Here is a 22,346-nt window from a genome sequence, read left to right on the forward strand (position 1 = left end):
AAGTCTAGGTTTATTTGCTGGCCGGGACCTGTCCACTCCCAGAGGCAGAATGCCTGTTCCTTTGGCTGGTTTTTGTTGTTGTTTCTTCAGGCTATTGCTATTAAGTTATTTTAAATTAACAATTACACTGAAAAGGAGATAAGAAAATTGACAAATTGCAGTCTGCCTTCTGCTTCTGTCCTCACACTGCTCATTACTCAGTAACAAAGGTTTTTGATAAACAACGGTTCCTGTCTGATTTCAGCTGTTGCTATGTGTTGTAATTTCTGTTTGAAGGCCCCAGCTTCTCTCACATTTCTCTAGCTAGTTAAATTCCAGACTTTAAGAGTTTCTTCACCACCTCCTTTCCCTGGAGGCACTCTCAAGTTCTGTTTTTTTTTTTCCTTTGGCAGACCTGCATGGGCAAAGATGTTACTCTTCACGTCTCTGCAAGCAACTCCGCTATGCTGCTGTACCAGAAATTTGGATTTAAGACTGAAGAATACATTTTGGATTTTTATGACAAATATTACCCCTTGGATAGCAAGGAGTGCAAGCATGCATTCTTTCTGAGACTGCGACGATAATATGCCACAGAATACATGGAGCTCGGTGGAAAACTTGATTGGCTGAATTAAGCATTGCCATGGATTTCATTCAGCTCAGGCCGTTGGCTGCTAGAGTGCAGTCAGGCCGTTATTGCTAACATCAGCAGTGATGCATTGTATGCTTAACGTGCAATCTGAGATGATTGATTTATGGCCTCCGTGGGGATGTTGAGCAAGAGGCCTGAGAGTATGAACTGGGACACAATGGAATGGGAATTTCCTGCCCTCTTTTTGGAGAACCCTTTTGATGAACAATCTCAGACTTCAAAGGGACTGGAGGACATTACATTTCTCAAACCTAACAGTGCGTTGCAGTAGCTGTGTGTTTAGCATGAAGTACTTACAGTGCAGTATTCTGTATCAAGAACAGGATGTCAGGTGTGTTCATTGCTAGGTGAGGTTAGATACAAGAGCTGCTACGACAGCACTTTGAAATCTCTAAATCCAACCATGGGTTAAAGCTATAAAGCTCCCCTCCAGGCACACCTCCAGTCCTGGGCCCAGCCTTGCTCGCTCCAACACTCTACCCCTTTGTGCCATAGGCACTTTGGCTTGAGGAATCCCAGCACAAGCAAATCAGTTATGAGATTTGAAATCTGATCTTTGCTTTATGGTATTAACCTATTGTAACCTAGTGGGAACAGGAGGCAAAGACAAGGCAGTAACTCTTCTTAGAGCAACCCAGTCTGTAATTCCCAGTGAGGGGCTCGAAATGTTAACACTTGTCTTGGCATACCTGGTAAGACAATGAAAGAATCAAACACAGGGCTTGCCACTGAGGACTAGTCCTTTTCCTACATAATCTGGCAGCTCCTATTCCCCTTTTACTACAAGTGAACAGTGGCTTGACAGATTGTTTAGTAGGTTATAGATACAGCGGTCTGTGTATCTGGAACCCGCGTAGTCTTACTGTCAAGGCTGGCAGATGCAGAGGACAGAGGTGTTTTTTAAATCCACCTTGTATATATTTCAGGTGCCTAACTATGGTCGTTGTTGCCTTAACAGACTCCGTTTGTTTCTGTATAGCCAATGTAATTCCTCCCTGAAACATACATGTACTGCTATTAGAAAAAACAGATGACTTTTGAAACCATTCAGGAACTCTCTGCCCTGCTATCTGTGTACATTTCCAAATATTTTATGGTTGTGTGTGAAAATCCTTGATGCTACAAGTTAGCCGTTTCTGGAAAGTTCCGTGTTTGAATGAAATTAAAGGTCTTCTCTTGGATGAGCCCCACGGCTGACATTTACTATTTTCATTTATTTTTCCATCGTTCACTTCTATGTTCTTTGTCATATTATGCAAAATTAGACATGGCCAGCTGTGTTTTCTGTATTCCAAAATGGCTCATTGTAGTTTTGGAGCTCCCCAGTGTGCAGGGGCAACACACACCCTGCAGTAGCCTCTCACTCATAGTACAGCATGTTATTCACTGTCTGTACACGGGGGATTCTGTGGCTCTACCACTCCCCACTGCCTTCAGGGCACCTTGTACCCCCAGGAGAGCAGAGACAGAGCTGCAAGCCAAGCTGGATGGGTGTGCGCGCATTGGCTGCAGGGAGAGCTTACACTCTCCTCTATTGTGCACCTGCATAAGGGCCATAGAAGATCTTGCCTTAACAAGCCCTTACCATGCTCTTCAGAAAGCACTGTAAGAAGTGGTCATGATGAAGCTAAGCAGTATCTTGGATACGAAACTGTTCTTTGGGTTTTTAAGACAAACGATGCACTGAGATTTTCAAGAGACCTCTAACTTTGTACTTGGACAACTGCATCCTGTACTAGACAGAAAGGATGGGCCAGTGGTTATCTAGGACTTGAACCTTCTGCTTCAATGTCCTGTTCTGCCACAAGACTCCCAGTATGGCTACGGGCAAATCACCTCTCTGGGTCTCCATTCCTCCTCTGTAATTCGATGGGTGGTATTAAGCAAACTCTATTAATGACTGAAGTGTTTAGACACTGTCAGTAGAGGAGACATAAGTGGAAAAAAATAGATTAATCTGCAGTTTTGTGGGCAAGTGAAGTGTGAGCACAGTGAGAACGCACAGATGGCTACATTCTCTAACTTGCAAATATTGCTTGTCCATATAAAGTCACCAGTTAGCTGACTACATTCTGTCACTGATGCTACAGTTTACTGTACCCCCAAAACTGTGAGGTTAAAATGAGCTACCTTGTTACCATGATTAATGGACTCCTTGCGGATATAGCCTTTTCACAAAGGGCAGGCCTTGTTGAAGCCTCTTTGGAAATTTGGTTCTTATCTATTGCATTGCAATGTTCTGGTGTGAAAGCAGAATGCCACCAGAACTGGCAGTAATATTGTCCGTGCAGGAATTCTGGACAGACAGCATTGGAAACGGCCATGGAAATGAAAGCACACATGAAAGAGTCCTTCGCAGTTGGGTCTGGAGTATGTGGGTGGAGCCATGCTGCTCATGATGTACTGAGGCTGGGGGGTTGGATTCATGGCTCTATAACCATGGTGTCCAACATGCTAGCCACTGGCCACGTGGATATCTGGCTGGTTGAGTGAGGTTAGTTTGCAATAGTGACTACTGTTTCAGAACTGGTTGGACACCACAGCTCTATAGGATATGAAGTTTGTTTTCACTTGTGACAAACTGCTATAACATTTCTCACTGTTCAGCTTCTAGGCTGATCAGCTAACCAGGGAGAATGCAGAAAAGCTTATTAAACTGTAGTTTCCTTTAAAAATGATTGTTTGGGACATTCCCACACTCTAATGGAGCGCTACAGGAGAGCAGGGTGATTGCCTTAGACTGGTAACATTGAGGAGGCAGTATGTCCAGTCTTTGGGAAACAGTGCATTCTCTAGGGTGCAGTTTTCTTGGCTCCCAAGGGAGTTGTGCACAGCCTTTCTCCATTAGACAGTCACCCAACATGAGGCCTTTGAGGGGGCAGGAGTCCAAAGAGCAGATTCTTTGTGCCTGAAGAGGTAAAAAGGAAGTTTTACATTCAGGAATGTTAACCTTTTGTCTCTCCAAGCACCAGCTATGGTTGTACTGTGGAGTGCCTCCAGTCTCCTCCTTTTCCCAAAATAGGCCTCTTCTCACATACTGAACCTATCTTACATACATGGAAAAAGAGACCCAGAACTCTGAGCTCCCAAGTGGCTCCTTGCAATTCAAGGCCACTAGTAGGAAAACCAGCATACCCACAAATCTCTATGGGCCAGCTGGCTTTCTATGGAATAGCTACAGCCCTCTAGCAGAGCGTAACACCTACCATTCTCTACCAAGCCTCCTTTTCCGTTCCTCTGTGCCTCAGCCATTGGACTACCCAGCAATCTTATCATAGATTAGAAAACCAACAACACCCCACCAATTAGAGTTATGTAGCAGCTCCACTGAGCTGTACAGCTGTGTAATTTCAGTTGCCAAACCAGCACCTTGGCACACCAAGTGCAGCTGAGCAAACTTACCTTTGTGACTATTGACTGAATTTCACCTTCCTCCTCACTTGAAATTTTCTAAGAGGCCTTACCTGTATATGTTAGGGAAGCTGTCTATTTCATTTGGGTCATCTTGCATCTAGATCTGCAACATCCACTGAGCAGGCCAGAGTAGGTAAAATGAATAGTTTTATCATTCTTTGAGCACTAAATCATTTGGTCAATCATGGTAGGCACTTCACCTTGACAGAGGAAACTTATTACTCCTGGGAGTTCTAGTATTGCCTGTACTATCTTTGATAGTATTGCCTGTACTATCCAAATTTCAAACAAAGACTAGGAATTGCGCATGTCTGGTACATATACTACAACATCTCTTTTGTGTGCCTGTTCTTTACACAACCACAAACAGATGGTGGAGTGGTGGTTTGTAGACCAACGGGACAAACTGCACCACCCATGTCATGTGCACTATAATCACTAGTCCCCTCTCCACCAGGACTATCACTTGCACTATGGCCACTATCCCTCTGTACCAAGACTAATAATAGCCCAGTGTCTGACAGACTGTAACGAACTGCTGGCTGTTCCCTCTGGGGGGCGCTGTTGCCTGAAATGCTGGCTGTTCCCTCTGGGCAGCCCATGCTGCATGGCCATGAACGTCACCGCCCCGCCCCCCTTCACCTCCTGCCATGGCACTCGGCTGACTTCTGCACCACTCAGCCAGGCCGCCACATGGGAGCAAGTGGCGCAAGCGACCATTTGGGCTCCACGCTCCCCATGCAGCACGGAGAGTGTGGAGCCCAAACAGCTGTTTGGGCTCCGTGGTCCCCCGAGTGAGAGGCAGGAGGGGGAAGAGAAGAGAAAGAGAGAGGCAGGAGGCAGAGGAGAGCTGAGAGAGAGAGAGAGAGGGGGAGGGGGAGGCAGTAGGAGGAGGAGAGAGAGAGAGATGGAGCAAGATACCGGAGGCTCAGGAGAGAAGACCAACATGGAGGAGAGACCTCCGTTAAAAGCATTTGCGGAGAAGAGCGTCTAGATTGGCACGGACGCTTTTCCGCAAAAGCACTTTTGGCACAGACGCTTTTCCGTCTGTGCCAATCTAGACGCGGCTTTGCGCAAGAAAGCCCAGATCGCCATTTCCGCGATCGGGGCTTTTTTGTGCAAAACAAATCTGAGCTGTCTACACTGGCCCTTTTGCCCGAACGGGCGCAGCATAGTATTTCCACAAGAAGCACTGATTTCTTACATGAGATCATCAGTGTTCTTGCGGAAATTCAAGCAGCCACTGTAGACAGCTGGCAAGTTTTTCCGCAAAAGCAAAAACTTGCCAGTCTAGACGCAGCCTCATTGGTGTAACACACTGAGTTAATACATAGTTGAGATTCTTCAAGAAAGCATGCCAAAGTCAGGAAATGAAATTGTTAAGGCTAAATATGCAACCTTCATTCTAGCCTTTTGCATGCACACATTTACAAAGGATCTTTAATAATGTGATCTGTAGACGTTACAGCTCAGGCCCATAAAGAGACAGTTAGAGGTCTCCCTTTTTGCCCAGGCCCAGAGTACAGGGTGGCGCAGGCACCCAAAAGCTGTTTAACAGTCTGTAGGTCCAGCCCAAGTCCTGGCTTCAGGGCAAAAACAAACAAGTTCAGAAGGCCCAGCCCTTGGTCAGGGCGGGGCAACAAACAATACAAATAGTTCACCAGTCTAGGGCTCAGGTCTGTTTACAGGCAGAACGGTGGTCGGGTCTACTTGGGGAGGAGGGGGTAAACCTGCCAACCAAGGTGAGGAATGGTGGCGGGGGGGGGAGGGGGAGGACACAGGCCCACCTGATTCACTGCGCCCCAGCCCAGGGCCCTAACAGTGGCAGTAGAGGCTGCCCCTGGGTCAGAGGGGGTCCCGACTGTAACACGCTGATCAGGTCAGTGGGTCAGCAGGGATCCTGACTGCAACATGCTGCCCAACTGACCTCCATCTCCTCAGCCAGCCCGAGGTCAGCTACCCCTGGAACTCTGCTTCCCAGTTCTCCCCGAGGCTCTACCTGGCTCCACGGCTGTTCTGCCAGGTCAGCTGGGGACAGAGGTGCTGACAGTGAGTCCATGGGCTCTGGGTCCAGCTCGGGTAGGGGCCCAGATGGATCGGTCTAGTCTTCGGGACCCAGCAAGGGTCCTTGGGGTCCCTGCGAATCTTCAGGCCCTGGCAGCAGTCTTGGTGGTGCTAAGCAGTCTTTGGGTGCCAGCTGGAGTCCTGGCAGCTCAACCCAGTCCTCCTGTTGAGGGCAGCATGGCCAGGTCCTTCTCTATGGGAGCTTGTGCTGAACATGTGGCCTGCTCGGCATCTGGGCTCCAACTGAGCTCTGAGCTCTTATACTCCTGGTCCTGCCTTCCTGCGGGCAGGGCTGGGTGAGTCTGGACCTTCCCACCAAGAGGTCTTAGAGGACCCTTACTCTTCCAGGTCAGAGGGAGGCCATGCTGCTATCCTAGACTCATGATTACATAGGATTTCAAATCTAAACCTATGAGCTTGCATTTAAAGCAGAGGTGAGGAACCTTTTTTGGGCCAGGGCCGCTGACCCACAGAAAAACCAGTCAGGGGCCACACACACGTGAGGAAAACAACCCCTCACTGACGTGGCCTCAAATGAGGAGAAAGATACTCCCCACATTCCCCTTTCCTACCAGAGCCTAGGGGAGCCCAGCCTAGTAGATTTTGTGTGCTCCAGCCCTGCAATGGGGAACTTGGGGGCTGGAACACCAGCGCAGGCTCCCCAATGCTGGGGGGGGAGGCTCTAAGCCTCGGGGGCTGGATCCAGGCAAGCCGGGGGCCACATCTGGTTCCCAAGCCTGAGGTTCCCCACCCCTGATTTAAAGGCTAGAATGATGTATATACAAGTTGCATAGATAATCCTAGCACACGTATTTTTAAACTTTTTTGGCTGCATTTTGAGTTACAACAGAAGTGCTCTGCAACCAGACCTGCAGAAGCGGCTGCTGGTACAAGCACTATGTCTTTTTATATTGAATTACAATAATTAGATTTCCCCATAGAGATAAGCATACAGTTGTGCAAAGTGCTGTGAAAAGTTCTTTAACCCAACAGCATAACTCTTTTGCTTGTTACATTCATTCAAAAACGTTGGTGGAGAATGTTGAACTTTGCTGTAAATATGCCTTTAATAGTCCATGTTGTGCTTGGGTTTGACATTATTTCTAATGCAGCAGCAACAACAGGCCCTCGGTCTCATTACACTGGGCACAATAAAAACCTTTAGTACTTGTCTGTATACAGATGTTGCACCAATTTAATTAAAAATGTGATGTTAAATCACCTTAGTTAAACCAATGCAAAAGTCTGTGTAGATCAGTGATGGGCAACCAAGACCAGAGTGGGCCCCATAAGTGGCCCTCCTTCGTTGCAAAGGGCTGCATGATTCCAGTGATGGGGGACCTGCGGCCCGCTGGGGTTCCACCTGTGGCCAACGCACCCCCTCTTAGACTGTGTCTAAACTACACCCCTCTGTTGGCAGAGGGATGTAAATTAGACATTTCAAAAGTACAAACCAAGAGGGGATATGAGAAGTACAGGATCGTTCAAAAAAATCGCCCCGTTGAATAAAAACTGCGTCTAAACCGCAGTTTCAGTTTCAAAATGGCACTTGTTCGAAACAGCACCATGACACAATTATGTAAATGAAGCATGAGTTATTTAAATCCCCGCTTCATTTGCACCTTCGAAATGTCTAATTTACATCCCTCTGCCTACAGAGGAGTGTCGTTTAGATGTAGCCTTAGCCCCTCTTCCCCCATGCCTCAGGCGCACTGGTGCCCCGCACTTCCTACTCCTCTTCTGCCCTCCCAGCACTTTTGGAGCACTATGAATCCATTGATTCATGCTCTGTCCCATAGACTCTTCTCAGTAATAATCACACTAAGGAGATTCCATGTTTGATATGTCTCTATGATTTCCTGACCAAATTGGTTCAATTTACAAGTAAAACAATGGACTTTATCTGACAGCCCTGAAGAGTAAGCCTACCATCTGAAAGTCAAGATTGGTTCTTTCTGGCTCGTGAATTACTAACCATAACAAATCTGCAATCAAAACTTAGCTAATAGGTCTACTGATTATGCACAAACTAAAATACAGGTTGAACCTCTCTAGTCCGGCACCCTTGGGACCTGACTGGTGCTGAACCAGAGAATTTGTCAAACCTTGGGAAGTCAATATTGTCTAGCATCATTACCAATTCTTCTATGCCAAGAGCACAACCCACCCCAAATGCCAATGCATTATCTAAGTAATGATATTCCAGAGGATTCCCTCCCCTCCGTAGCAAAATAGTCAGCTGATAAGTATAATAAGTCCAAAGCTTGATTGTGCCATCATTCACTTGTGATCTCGGGGGAAACAAACAAGACCGTTTCTTCCGTGCGATTGGATTGGAGTTAAACAGAGCAGCATACAACTGATCTGTTCATAGATCAAAGCACAGCTATTTCCCTCACAGGAACGTACATTTAGAATTTGGATTACAAACATAATCTTTCTGACATAGGGAGGGAGAGGATGAAATAGTTTTGATTTCTTTGCAAAAATAAATAATTTTCTCAAAAGTTAAGGCCTATGTTTTCAGCAGTTAGGGATGTCACATTTAGATTAATTGCAACGACTATTCAATTTGCATCGACTATTCAATTAGTCTATAAGGGTGCCTCCGCCTTTGAAGTGTAGCAACCCCCCCACATCAAATGGACATGTCAGTGCTTAACCAATCTTTTATCACTCAAAAGAGTTTTGCAGTGTGTAACTGTGGACACTATAATGGGGGAAAAGGTTACTCCTTTCACCATATAAAATCCCAATGGTTAGAAGCTAATATTAGACACATTCAGAGTAAAAATAAGGTACACATTTAACAGAAAGGGGAAATAATCATTGGAACAACTTGTCAGGAACAGTAGAGGATTCTCTATCACTGGAAAACTTTCCAATGGAATATACTTCTAAAATACATGCTCTAGTTCAAAACATTCATTAAGGCTTGTGTTATGAGGTCAGATTAGATGATCACAATGGACCCTTGTGGTGAAATAACCTCCACAACCATAGAGTTTTTAACATCAAAAGCTCTTTATTCTGCAGAACAGTAAGAGTGTGTCTACACTGCAGGGCTTAACTCAAAATAAGGTACGCAAATTAAACGTCAATTGCATATCTTATTTCCAAATAGCTTATTTTGAAATAGGGAGCGTCTACACAGTACTTATTTCGAAATAGAGTACTCTTCCTCCGACTTCCCTTACTCCTAATACAATGAGGGTTACAGGAGTCGGAGTAAGAAATCCTCCAGCTTGACAGTATTTTGACACTATTTCAAAATACCTGCCTGCAGTATAGACGAGGACTACGTTATTTTAGAATAGCGCTAGTTATTTTGAAATAGTGTTGCAGCGCAGACGTATCCTAAGACTCCCTACCAGACTTCCACCAGGAGTACTTTGTCTCCTCTGTTGCAGCAAATTAGTTTATCATTGTGGCCTATGAAGATAAAGCCGAAGCCAGGATAGAAAGTGTCTGAAGCCCAGCATATCAACAGCAGAAGACCAAAGATCACTGTAAAATCTTACCACGCTGTTAGAGCAGTCTCTCAGCTGCACAATATTCTTCCCCATGGCACCCTGGAAACAGAACCAACAAAAAAAGTTCATTGTTCTGACAGAATAAAAAAAACACAATGGTCAGCCCATGACAAAGAAACAATATTTTTCTGCTCAACTTTCACTTTGGACCCAAACAACATGAGTGAACTATTTGCCTTATAGATTGTAATGGGAGTTTTGCCTTTGATGTAAAAGGGACAAGGATGCCACCCTGACTCGAGTATGCCCACTAGTACTATGAGTAAAGATGGCAACTGCCTATATGATATGTGATGGCAGCCATAAAATCCTGAGGTGATCCAGAACAAACATCATGTAAATGACATTGAAAGTTTTCAGGAAAATAGTTGTGTAATATCAAGGTGTATTTACAGTGAGTTTCATTGGAACTGAAAAACAGGTTTTGGCCAACTCCCTCAAAAAGGCAGCATAACCTTTGATTTCTTGCAAATTAGACACCCACACAGAGGCTCTTATACATCTGTCAATTGTGGCAAACGTTCACAAAACAGAACTCCCTTTGGACTGGATTGCTAAGGATCAGCCTAAGGGACTCAGTACCTGTTATTAAAGTTAGAGTCAAGCTGAACATGCCAATAAGAGATAATTTATGCAAATTAAGTACTAATCTTAGCAGGCAGTTACTACACGTAGACAGGTTGTGTGGTTCTTTGTAAATCCAGCAGCAATACCACCACCACCTTTTGTAGTGTTATTCTGTGGGAACCAGCTCATAAGAATGAATACACAAGAGTACCTCACCGTGTGTCAGATGAGGTTACTCTGTATATAAATACCTTACAGAACGAAGTTAAGTGAAGACAATCAGAAATGTATTTCCCAACTTCCCCACACACCTCATCTTTAGCTCAACCATCATCTATCTCAGAATATTAACCTCAATGTTAACTTAGCCTCACTCAGGAATCAGGTACCAGCTTGTTCCTCAAACAAGCCACAATTTGCAGCTACCCCCTATCCCTACAAATCCCCTAGAGGTCTGTGAACCTGAATCCAGTTCACTACACTTATTTAGAACAGCCACCATTAGGCCAGGTCTGAGGTCAGTCTTTAGTGTTGGTGTTAATTTAGATAATTAATTACAAAGACAGCCTCTCCACCTTTTGATAGCCGTAGTAACTCCAGATTAGCCACTTAATTGACTCTTACAATAAGCAATTTCCTCCTTCCTTGTCTCTTTCTCCTCCCTTAGCCCCCACCTTCTATTCTATGTAGCTGATTTGTTTCCTTCTTCATTGTATCCCTCTGTTATATAATAGTAATGGTCATGCCATTTCACTTTCAGAATATGGTCTAAAGAAGTGGGTCTGCCCCATGAAAGCTCATCATCACCTACTAAACCGTCTTGTTAGGCTTTAAAGTGCTACATGACTGCTTTTTTTGTTTTACCAAGTTCAGATTAACAGGGCTAACCCTGGTGCAGACAGGGTGAGCTTCCTAACTATACAATTCCCTCCCTCCTCAATTATAATATAAAAATGTCACCTTTAAGTAGCAGTAAACAAAATTAGCTTTCATGATTATATCTTAAGCCTCTTGGGCCAGGGACTGCGATGTTGTTTGTACACTGCCAAGCATAAAGTAGTCCTGGTTTGTAACAGGCTCCTTGCCATGATGGCAAAACAAATAATAGTAACAACAGTGCTCAGTAAAACTCCAGTAAAACTGTATCAATTGAGGTTTCACCCATTTGTGTCTGCTCCCGTAAGGGTCCAATCTCTGCCTCCAGAGACCCAAACCATCCAGCTCTTCCATTTCTGGTTACAGGCTCAGACTTATGGGTCATTAGGTCACCGCTTGTGCCCTGTCCTCTGGATGGGGTGAGTCTTATCCTGCTCCTCAGACCACCACACAGTAGGGCAGGGGCAAAACAGAGCAACACCTCTACCTACGATAGTGCACCTCAACCCCTGCCCAAGCATCCCAATATCCCCCACAGTCCTGACACTTGTCAACACCCCAACAGCCCTGGCACCCCAATATCTCCCATGATCCCAGCACCCTCAAACCCCTCCCTCGGGTCCACACTCCAACACTGATTTTAACATAAGGGGGTTGAGGGTCAGGGTCATATGGGTTTTGATGGGAGGGGGGCACCCCTGACATCTCTCCATGGACACCCCCCAGCCCCTTCTTCAGGTCAACACCCTCACAGTTCTGACACCTCCCAACATCAGCCCACCTTCCCAATACCCTCCACAGTCCCTCTTTCATCTAAACACCCCCAAAGCCTTGACACCTTCACAACCCTCACGGCCCCAATTTCCCCTGTAGGTCCTTCCCCACAACAAAACCCCCATGAGCATGAAACCCCTCAAAGCCTCCCACAGCCAACCCCCCCCCATGAGCGTGGCACCCCGACAGCCCCCTCCCATTCACACCCCCATGAGCCTAGCACCCCCCACAGCCACACCCCATCTAAACCCCCCTGGGCCTGGCATCCCCCAACCCCCCTGGGCCTGGCACCCCCCACAAACCCCACCCCGTCCAAATCCCCCTGGGCCTGGCACCCCCCACAAACCCCACCCCGTCCAAATCCCCCTGGGCCTGGCACCCCCCACAAACCCCACCCCGTCCAAATCCCCCCCCCGGGCCTGGCACCCCCCACAAACCCCACCCCGTCCAACCCCCCCCCCGGGCCTGGCACCCCCCACAAACCCCACCCCGTCCAAATCCCCCTGGGCCTGGCACCCCCCACAAACCCCACCCCGTCCAACCCCCCCCCCGGGCCTGGCACCCCCCCACAAACCCCACCCCGTCCAAATCCCCCCCCCGGGCCTGGCACCCCCCACAAACCCCACCCCGTCCAACCCCCCCCCCCGGGCCTGGCACCCCCCACAAACCCCACCCCGTCCAACCCCCCCCCGGGCCTGGCACCCCCCACAAACCCCACCCCGTCCAACCCCCCCCCCCCGGGCCTGGCACCCCCCACAAACCCCACCCCGTCCAACCCCCCCCCCGGGCCTGGCACCCCCCACAAACCCCCACCCGTCCAACCCCCCCCCCCGGGCCTGGCACCCCGCTGAGCCTGGCAGCCCCGCCCCGTGTCTGTGACGCGCCCGCCTCGCACGAGGGGCGGCCCCTATAACGGCCCGGCTCGCGCGGCCGCCCTGAAGCAACCGCTGCCTGGAGCCCCGCGCGCGGCCCCGCCCACTCCCGGCAGCCCCCGCGCCGCCACCCGCATTTGAAGATGAGGCGCCCGGCGGCCGCCGCGCTCCTGCCCGCCGAGTGGCAGCTCTACCTGCGCGAGACGCGCCTGGCCACCTACCGCAGCTGGCCCTTCACCGAGGGCTGCGCCTGCACCCCGGAGCGGGTGAGGGGGCGGGGCCCGGCGGGCGGGGGGGCTGGTGCTGCGCTCGCCGCCAGCCCCAGCGGACGGGTGGGGGGAGGCGCTCGTCTGATCCCGGATTTCTTCTCCCCCCCCCCCAGATGGCAGCAGCCGGGTTCATCCACTGCCCCAGCGAGAACGGGCCCGACGTGGTCCAGTGCTTCTTCTGCTTCAAGGAGCTGGAAGGCTGGGAGCCGCAGGATGACCCTGTGTAAGTATCGCAGCTCTGAGCCCCCGAGAGCCCCCCACTTCCGGCCACCCCCCCCCCGAGAGCCCCCCACTTCCGGCCACCCCCCCCCCGAGAGCCCCCCACTTCCGGCCACCCCCCCCGAGAGCCCCCCACTTCCGGCCACCCCCCCCCGAGAGCCCCCCACTTCCGGCCACCCCCCCCCCCCGAGAGCCCCCCACTTCTGACCCCCCCGAGAGCCTGAGCCCCCGAGAACCCCCCACTTCCGATGAGCTCTGGTCATCTGAAGAAGTGGGTTGTGCCCATGAAAATTCATGATACCATCTACATGTTTTGTTAGTCTATAAAGTGCTACGAGACCATTTGCTTGCTGTTTTTTTTTTCTTATAACAGACTAACTCGGCTACCCCCTGATACTCCAGTGTAAAGCGTTTCAGTATACTTGTGTGCCCTTAACATGACCATGGTCTCCTTTTTCTAGGGAGGAACACAGAAACCATTCCTCTGGGTGTGCTTTTCTCTCCCTCCGTAAGAACCCTGATGACCTGACACTGCAGGAGTTCCTGAAACTGGACAAGGAACGCATGAGAAACATGATTGTATGTACAGCTCAGAATTGGGGTGTGTTTTAGATCTGCCATTCTGAAAGGCTAATGTAGTCTCCAATCTAAGGACCTGCTAAGTATCCGGAGCATAGAATTTGTCCTCTTGCCCAGGATACTCTTCTTCATTACTCTCCCCTCTGCTGTGTATTAAGCCAGCCAGCATGTCCCTTTGCAGTTCCCTGCCTTTGCCGGGGGTGGGGGGAGGTGGAGAGAGGGGATGCTGATCTGTAGTGCCCTGGTGTTTTCCACTAAGCTGAGCACAATGCTGCCTGTACTATGCTGATGGAATTTTATTTTTGCTCTTTTCAGAAAAATCAAATTTCTCAGAAAGTGACGGAGTTCAAGGAAGAATCCAAGCGTGTGCGTCGTGATATTGAGAAGCTGGTCTCTTAGGTCTCTGACTTGCATGTATGCAGTGTGTCTGACTTGTACATATGTTCTCTAGAGCTGTCTGTGCCTGCGTGGTGGTGGTAGTTCTGATCCCTTTCATGGAAGGTTCATGGAAGGATCAAAGGAATGTGTACTTATAAACAAAGGGGGGGATTTTTATAAATCACTTCAGGGATTTAGGATTGCAGCTACCATTGACTTGGAATGCTTCCGCTTGGCTTTCAATGAGGTTTGTGTTCCTAAATCTCTTAGATCTCCTTTGAAACTCTCACATTGACACGTCTAAAGGCAACTTAATCCCCAATGACTTACTGAACTGCTCAGATTGAGTATTGTATGGTGAAATGTAACACTCTCCTACAAGAATAGTTAACAATTCATTTTTTTACTTTAAAATGAGTTAAACATAGTAAATGCTGTTTTGGGGTACCACTGTGGAAGTGGTGAATAATCCATTTAAGATTTCCAACATCCTCCTAATCTAAAAGGCACAGTTACTGTCTTGGGCTCAATCCTGTCGTTTTTACAAGTATAAGATACTTTTTGATATCAAGATCACAAGTAGTCAGCCTCTTGCTTGATTCTAAGCCCTTGGAGTCAGGGTGTGTGTTTTGTATTTGAAGACTTAAAACAAAAAAAACACATCCAGCACATTGGATAAGAAAGCTACAATCAAGCTAGGGCCAGACTGATATTCTTGGGCTTGGTCAGTTTGTCCAGCATTCCCTGCCCGATCTTGCTAGCGAACATTGAAATTATTTCCTCATTCCCAGTCTTCAGTGCCAAGTCATATGCTGATAGCCCTTTTTCATTCTTCTTTTTAATGTTTGCATTGCAGCTGTAAATAAAGAATAAGTTTGTTCAACCTATTTTAGAAAAGGAAACTGTTTCAAATTACTAGAACCCAAAAGCAAATCACAGTGGGTCAGATTTAGATGCTTACTCATGCTGTAATGAGATCACATCAGAATCTAGCCCTTGAATCCTGTTGTACGTATATAGCAAGCTATTAAGTTAACAGAAGTTGAAAGCATTCAGCTTCTTACGAGATGAAGCCCATACAGGTTACTGTCTCCTGTGTGATGCATTACACATAGCCCAGAGTGGTACTGGATGCCACAATAGCAGAACTTACCCTAATAAGACACTGATGCATTTCTTTCCCTCTAATCCAAGCAAAGCTGCTTCATGCAGAGCTGTGTTGTTATGCCTGTATGGGAGGAAAATAAATTGAAGTACCCCTTTTGGTTTTTTTTTGTTTTTTTTTTTAATGTCATGATTTTACTTGGAGGAATGTTTTATCTCTATTAATAGTCTGCTACCTAAAATGACATGGGAAAATCAGGGACCAACAAAGGTAGACTCCAGTAAGGTGTGTCTCATCTCTCTTGATGGAGAGAAAATGGGGTATGAGAACATTGGGAGGGGAGAAGGAAAAATACCAGGGACAGGAAGATTGAGGGGAAGGCTTAAGAGGAGGATTGAGCTTTATAGAACTAAAATGAGCTAGTTTTCAAAGCTGGTCCATGAAAGAGGCAACAAAAAGCAAGACAAGGAGCGTGGTTTGTCTGTTGATTTAACTGGTGTAGATGTTTGGCTTTTAAAATGTGATTCACAGTTACTTTAACTATAGGTTTTAGTCCCTTTTGGTGAACTCTAAGCCTTGTTACCCTAACAACTAAGCTCTATAGAGGATTCTCATTAGGGACTGTTCACTTACGGTCCTGACTGCTGGTCGGTATCGGCACCTTTCTGCACGAGAACTGGAACCACTTCATCATGTCTGTTTAGGACAGCAACTGTTAAAGCAGGTCGGCCTTCACTGTTGGTGCAGTTGGGATCAGCTCCCTGGAACGTACAGAAAGACTAGCTCTGAAAAGTGATACGTTTCAACCTGCCTCCCTGATTTAATGCAGGGTGAACATCTCTGGCTGAATACACTTAGGACTTGACTGGTCCTGAACCTGGGAATGTACTGGACATAGGGAGGTCAAGGCTGGACTCCCTGCTGCCAGCTACTGGACTTCTACAGCGCTGGGCTCTGCTTTTTTCTGGTCTGGCAATGCTCCAGCCCACCAGTTTTTCCCCATGACTGCTCCAGCCCTGGCAAATGCAGGCTGTCACTGACCAAAGCCAGAGGAGAGAAGTCCAGATTAGAGATTCAACCCTTACAACAGATGTTGATGGGTAGTCAACTATACAATTAACTGATATGCCTAGGCTTATCAGTTAATCTTGTTGACTATACGCATCCCTCCCCGGGGCTACTTCTGTATCAGAGGCAGCAAGCTGGGGGGGAGGGCGGGAGCTGGCTTAAAAGCTGGTTTCCCCTGCACTGCTGTCTGTATTAGAGGTGGGTGGTGGGGGTGGTCCAAGGTCCCTGTGGACAGAGGCTGTCCTTTCTCCACAGAACTCAGACCTCCCGTGGACAAGGGCTGCTACTGGAGCAGCTTCTGTCTGGGGAGGGGTAGGGTGGGGGTCTGTGCTTTGTGGCAGCCTCCCCTCCCCCTCCCTGGAGCAGTAGCCCCTGTCTGCAGGGAGCTCTGACCACCCCCTTCCCCTAGGCACAGGAGCTGTTGCCACCCTGTGATGCTACCTCAGCAGTGTGGGGTGGCCAAAGGCTCCCTGGGATTGGGGCCAGATTGCACTGGCTGCTGGCCCCGCCCCCAGTGACTACAGAATAGTCAAATAACTGATAAGAATTCATGCAATTACTTAACTATTCAATAACTCGATATCCAATATCCCTACTCTATAACTAACTTCCTTTTGTTGTCTCACACATTGGTCAGTCTCTAAAATCTACTTTAATATTCTGAAAGAGGGCTAGAAAACTAAACTTCTGGGCTACGTCTAGACTGGCATGATTTTCCGCAAATACTTTTAACGGAAAAGTTTTCCATTAAAAGCATTTGTGGAAAAGAGCATCTAGATTGGCAGGACGCTTTTCCACAAAAGCACTTTTTGCGGAAGAGCATCTGTGTCAATCTAGACGCGCTTTTGTGCAAAAAAGCCCCGATCACCATTTTCGCGATCGGGGCTTTTTTGCGCAAAATAGTACTGTGCTGTCTACACTGGCCCTCTTACACAAATGATTTGCGCAAGAGGGCTTTTGCCCGAACGGGAGCAGCATAGTATTTCCGCAAGAAGCACTGATTTCTTACAGTAGGAAGTCAGTGCTTTTGCGGAAATTCAAGGGGTCAGTGTAGACAGCTGGCAAGTTTTTCCGGAAAAGCAGCTGATTTTCCGGAAAAACTGGCCAGTCTAGACACAGCCCTGCATTTTGAGGTTTTTCTCCTCATACTTGCACCTAGCACAAAACTTGAGCAAGCGTATGAGGGAGAGAGGGTTCAAGGCCTCTCCGCCCATTTGGAAGTGTGATGTTGCAGCTGCTTTATGGACACAACTGCAGGCAGAGATGGTGGGAGTCTTATGATGATGGATTTGGCCAATTGAGAATTCCCCAACCTGCTTTCACCTCAGAGCTCCTATTCTATTGTGCAGTATAATTATCACCAGAGCTCGCTGAGCCGCGGCAAGCCCCGCTCGCCAGCTGCACTGTCCGGCAATCTGTGCATGCGCAGATCACCCGAACCCAGCTCTTCCGGGTTGTAATCTACTCGCCATGAGCGAGTAGAGTACAGGCAGTCCCCGGGTTACGTACAAGATAGGGACTGTAGGTTTGTTCTTAAGTTGAATCTGTATGTAAGTCGGAACTGGCGTCCAGATTCAGCCGCTGCTGAAACTGACCGCCAGTTCTGACTTACATACAGATTCAACTTAAGAACCCCAAGCTTCCCCAAGTCAGCTGCTGCTGAAACTGATCAGCAGCTGATTCCAGGAAGCCTGGGGCAGAGCAACTCTGCCTCGGGCTTCCTGTAGTCAGCGCTGGTCAGTTTCAGCAGCGGCTGACTTGGGGACGCCTGGGGCAGAGCAGCTGGGGTGCTGCTGGGTTGCTCCAGTAGCACCGCTCCTCGGCGCTACTGGACCAACCCAGCAGCACCCCAGCTGCTCTGCCCCAGGCGTCCTGATTCAGCCACTGCTGAAACTGACCAGCAGCGGCTGAATCAGGACCTGGGGCAGAGCAGCTGGGGTGCTGCCAGGTTGGTCCAGTAGTGTCCAGAGCGGGTGCTGCAGGACCAATCCGCAGCGCCCCAGCTGCTCTGCTCCAGGGTCCAAAACAAAAGCCTAGTCTTCTGGGGGGGGCACACTATCCGCGCCCCCCCCCCCCCCCAGCAGACCAGGGACACGGGGAGCAGAGCAGCAGCGGCAGCGGGGTGCCGTGCCTCTGAGGCTTTGCTCTGGCAAAGTCTGAGGCGCGCGGGACACCCCCCTCCCTCACCCCTGCGGCTTCAGTCCCGGTGCCTGTGGTCTGCTGGGGACTGTCCCCAGCAGACCACAGGCACCGGGTCTCAAGCAGCAGTAGCGGCGGTTCCCGCGCTTCTGAGGCTTTGCTCTGGCAAAGCCTCAGAAGCGCAGGAACCTGCCCGGTGCCCCTGGTCTGCTGGAGATGGTCTCCAGCAGACCAGGGGCACGGAGCAGCTTACGAACAGGGCTTTCTCGGCCCGGAGCTCGCAGGTAGCAATCCGCTACCTCGACCTCCGGGGCGAGAGAGCCCCGTTCGTAAGTGCGGATCCGACGTAAGTCGGGGACTGCCTGTACATAGATTGTCAAGCCCTGATTATCACTGTGCAGTTATGGTGTAGGGCCATCTAGATGAGGTATACAGCAGGGCACACTTGTGACAATTCTGCTAAGGATTTCACCCTAATCCAAAAGGTGGCTTCAACAACGGTTACTTTTTTCCTTACTACAGTGTAGGTGGTAGGACCACAGTGAATTTATATATTGTCATCTATTTTGGAAGAGAATAGCTTTTCTTTAAAAGTAGTGGCAGTAAGGCCCAGAGCCTGGAAATGAGGACTGGTCTACAGTACAAAGTTAGTCTTAACTACAGTGTTCACAACTGGGAAAAGTGTCATGTCCCATAGGAGGTCATTAAGTTGCCCTAAGCCCCACTATAATACTAGTAGGACGATGGTGAATTCGTCTGACTTAGCTACTGCCTCATAGACAGGTGGACTGAGAACCCTAACAGAAGAACCCCTTTCCGTCACTGCAGTAATTGTCTATGGTACAGTAACAGCTGCTGTAGTGCCACTGTAGCATTTCTAGTGTAGAGGTTCTTTTAAGCCCCTAATTTCCATTGAAATCAGTGGAAGTTAGGATCCTAAATACCTTGGAGTAGAAGCCTAGAAGTTCTGCAGTGATCTGACTTTGGGCCAGTTTGTTGGGTTATGTTTATTAGTTTTCTTAATAAAAATCAAGACAGGACTAGGGCTGTTAAAAATTTGTTTATTCAAGTATACATGTAACTGCTGAAAAATCTGGCTTGTAAATGTGTAATGGCTGGGGACATTGGCCGCTGCTGCCTCTGACACAGGCAACAGCATGGGGATGGGAGCAGGCAGGCAGCACCACAGGAACCAGTATTCACCGGGAACTGGCTTAAAAGCTGTGTGCCCACATGTACCGGCAGGAGTGGCCCGAGGCCGGCTGTGGCAGCTGGTGCCCCAGGTGGAAGGCGCAATCAGTGCCCCCACCTGCACAGCCATCAATGGCCATGATGTAATCACGGGGCGCCCCATGATGTCATCATCGGGCGCCCGGGCCGGCAGCGCCCTAGGCAACTGCCTAGTTTGTCTAGGCTCACGGGCCGCCCCTGTGTACCAGCTCCCATCTCTTCCCCAGCTCCACCTCACATGGCTGCCTCTGTGCGGTGGGTGGGGCCTGTATGTAACTATGCACAGTAACCAATGAGCTTCTCCTCATTGATTAACTGTGGACACAGTTATACGTAGACATCCCTAGACAGAACTAAAGTTCATTAAGTAAATGGACAATGTGCCTGGATATGTCTCACAACCTTGCACTAGAAATTATTTTATCCTTAAACTTACTTCATCAAGCAGTTGTTCTACCAATGAAATTCTTCCTTCCCCCTCTGGACCCACTTCTTTCAGTAGCTGTCTGGACTCTGGCTGTGAAAATACAGAGTAGAAATATGATTAGAGGGGACTCCTGCCGGGATAGTAGTGCAAAGGTAACAGAATTAGGTCTTGTATGTGTTATGTATTTGAACCTCGCTAATCACACTTTCTACAAAAAGTTTCCTATAACTTCTGAGCAAGTGTTCAGCAGCAGTGTGCTATCGTCTGTTGTCATGTTACTAAGCTCCCAATCCTGTCTACACTTATGCATGTGCTTAACATTACTACCATAAGTAGCCCCATTGACCGAAATAAATAGCAAGGGATAAGCATGTGCATATCTTTGACAAGTCAGGGCTAATGATTTCCTGCTTTTACAAAATATGCTGCATAATATTTATTATTTAGGGTACAATGAAGTTTCATCAAATTAAACTCCAATTGTCAAAGCACATTAAGAAAATATATTTTGATGTGCTAGCCTTGCTTTTTAATTGTTCATGTAATTTAATTGTTCAGACTCCAGCACCCAGCACAAGACTCTAGATACAGGGATAGAGAGAGATGGGCAATCCCACTAGGTCTTGGAGTTTCTCCAGGACATGCAAATTCAAGCCAATGGCTGGATTAATCTATAGAAGGCATTTCAACCCATAGTTCCGTAACTCCATGGCTCAGTAGCTTTTGGCTGAGCCTGGAGTACGTGCTAAGACGGGTTCGCAAACTATGGCTGATAGCTTCAAAGGGATAGCGGAGTTAGTCTGTAACAGGAAAACCTTAAAAAACAATGAATAGTCCTGCAGCACCTTTCATGGGCACAACCTACTTCTTCAGATGAAGTGGCCAATATGCCACATCTGGCTCGCAGATCCATTTTGACTGGCCCAGTGAGTCCAATGGCATTACAATTATGTGCAGCCTGTCAGGTTAATCCACTGGCAGGCTGCAGGGATGGGGAAATGTGTACACTGCAGGCTGCTGGGGGCTGTGCGTGTGGATGCTCAAGGACACAGTACTGGTGAGAATGAGTGGTCTTGAGTTTTGGACTTGGTGTGCTGCACAGAGGCTCAAAAATGGGGCATGTGCAAGCCATGTTTCCTTTTTGGCTAATACGTTTAATAGAATTCCAACTTTAAGACTCACAAGCATCTTAATATAACTTTTAACCACTGGGCCACTTGCCTTTCAGGATATATTGCTCCTGGTACACAAACTATTCTCTGTCCTGTTCTACATGCCATTCCCAAAAAGGGACTTAATCAAAACAACTATGTACACACGTCCACAGAAAGCACACTCCAGGACTTGATACAGCAAAGACAAAACTGTACGAGGGGCTTTTCCTTCTCCATCCTCTTTGCCCACACCCCATGCTACTCAGTACCTTATCTTCCCTCTCCATTGCCCCTTCTCCTTACTTTCTCACCCTACCGCATCTCTTCCTTCCCTCTTGCTTTTCCCTGAGCTCCTACCTGCTTCACTGTACACACTCCTAAGATAAAACGGCTCTCACACTTACCAACTTTCTCTCACTCTCTACAGTCGTGTCTGTTAACTATAAGCTCTTAAACCTTTAGATTTATGTTCAAAATGTATATAATTTTCTATAACAGACCCGTGCCAACTTACCATCAGAACAAGACTAAGTGATGTGGCCCTGGTAGCTGAAAGTTTGGGGACCCCTGTGATAAGCCCAAGAGAGACTATGAAATCGCAGCGAGTAAGGGAAGTACTTAGCAAGCAAAACCCGTACATTGGCCTGGGCATATTGCCACACCAAGGTTCTTATGAAGTAGGATTTGCAGAAAGGAGGTCTTTTATTTGGGGTGGAATTTGCATGGAAGTGTTTTTATTTTGGCACTGAAAATCAGTTATCTGATTTGTTTGTTTGTGTATTTTTAAATGCTATGAAAATCCAAGTACTCATATTTCTTACACTGCAACTTGGCCACTCCTTCTCTTGTGCCCACTGGATAAATGATGCAACCACAGGCACAAAGCAACTTGGCTTTGAAGTTTTCCATAATACATTTTCTGTAGCATTAGCCCTCCCAATTGCTAACAGTCACAGAGATTTTGCACCTAACTCTGTTCCAAGTGAAGTTCTACCATTCACTTCAAAGGGAGAAGAATGGGTCCAAAATATTTCAGGTAAGCTA

General features: G+C 47.9%; 3 protein-coding genes and 1 long non-coding RNA gene across 11 annotated transcripts in view; 2 read left to right on the forward strand and 2 right to left on the reverse strand.

Annotated features, from left to right (window-relative positions):
* KAT14 (lysine acetyltransferase 14) overlaps positions 1-1,820 on the forward strand; it is a 25,602-nt gene extending 23,782 nt beyond the window's left edge. For both annotated transcript variants that reach the window (XM_006118564.3, XM_075925757.1), the window contains exon 10: positions 393-1,820. In XM_006118564.3, coding sequence (XP_006118626.2) covers positions 393-566 — 174 coding nt within the window. In that variant the 3' untranslated portion in view covers positions 567-1,820. The remainder of the gene's footprint in view (positions 1-392) is intronic.
* Positions 1-12,024, reverse strand: part of LOC102458821 (uncharacterized) — a 21,175-nt gene extending 9,151 nt beyond the window's left edge. Inside the window, exons 1-3 of one of the 3 annotated variants that reach the window (XR_003088482.2) lie at positions 11,374-12,024; positions 11,173-11,254; positions 9,634-9,684 (exon numbers count right to left, since the gene is read on the reverse strand). This is a non-coding gene — a long non-coding RNA (uncharacterized LOC102458821). Of the gene's footprint in view, positions 1-9,633; positions 9,685-11,172 lie in introns of all 3 variants that reach the window. The other 2 variants (XR_012903051.1, XR_001367933.3) reach the window with 2 other exon arrangements.
* An 818-nt stretch (positions 12,025-12,842) lies between these two features.
* Positions 12,843-15,442, forward strand: LOC102457518 (baculoviral IAP repeat-containing protein 5). Its single transcript, XM_075925766.1, has 4 exons — positions 12,843-13,000; positions 13,117-13,226; positions 13,684-13,801; positions 14,117-15,442. The coding sequence occupies exons 1-4, from the start codon at positions 12,878-12,880 to the stop codon at positions 14,198-14,200; spliced, it is 435 nt and encodes a 144-aa protein (XP_075781881.1). The 5' UTR covers positions 12,843-12,877; the 3' UTR covers positions 14,201-15,442.
* The window catches only part of DZANK1 (double zinc ribbon and ankyrin repeat domains 1), a 47,761-nt gene continuing 40,219 nt past the window's right edge, over positions 14,805-22,346 (reverse strand). For all 5 annotated transcript variants that reach the window (XM_075925763.1, XM_075925760.1, XM_075925764.1 and 2 more), the window contains exons 18-21: positions 20,158-20,238; positions 15,918-16,045; positions 15,333-15,407; positions 14,805-15,035 (exon numbers count right to left, since the gene is read on the reverse strand). In XM_075925763.1, coding sequence (XP_075781878.1) covers positions 14,870-15,035; positions 15,333-15,407; positions 15,918-16,045; positions 20,158-20,238 — 450 coding nt within the window. In that variant the 3' untranslated portion in view covers positions 14,805-14,869. The remainder of the gene's footprint in view (positions 15,036-15,332; positions 15,408-15,917; positions 16,046-20,157; positions 20,239-22,346) is intronic.

Source organism: Pelodiscus sinensis, chromosome 3, assembly GCF_049634645.1.
Source record: "Pelodiscus sinensis isolate JC-2024 chromosome 3, ASM4963464v1, whole genome shotgun sequence".
NCBI classification, from domain to species: domain Eukaryota; kingdom Metazoa; phylum Chordata; order Testudines; family Trionychidae; genus Pelodiscus; species Pelodiscus sinensis.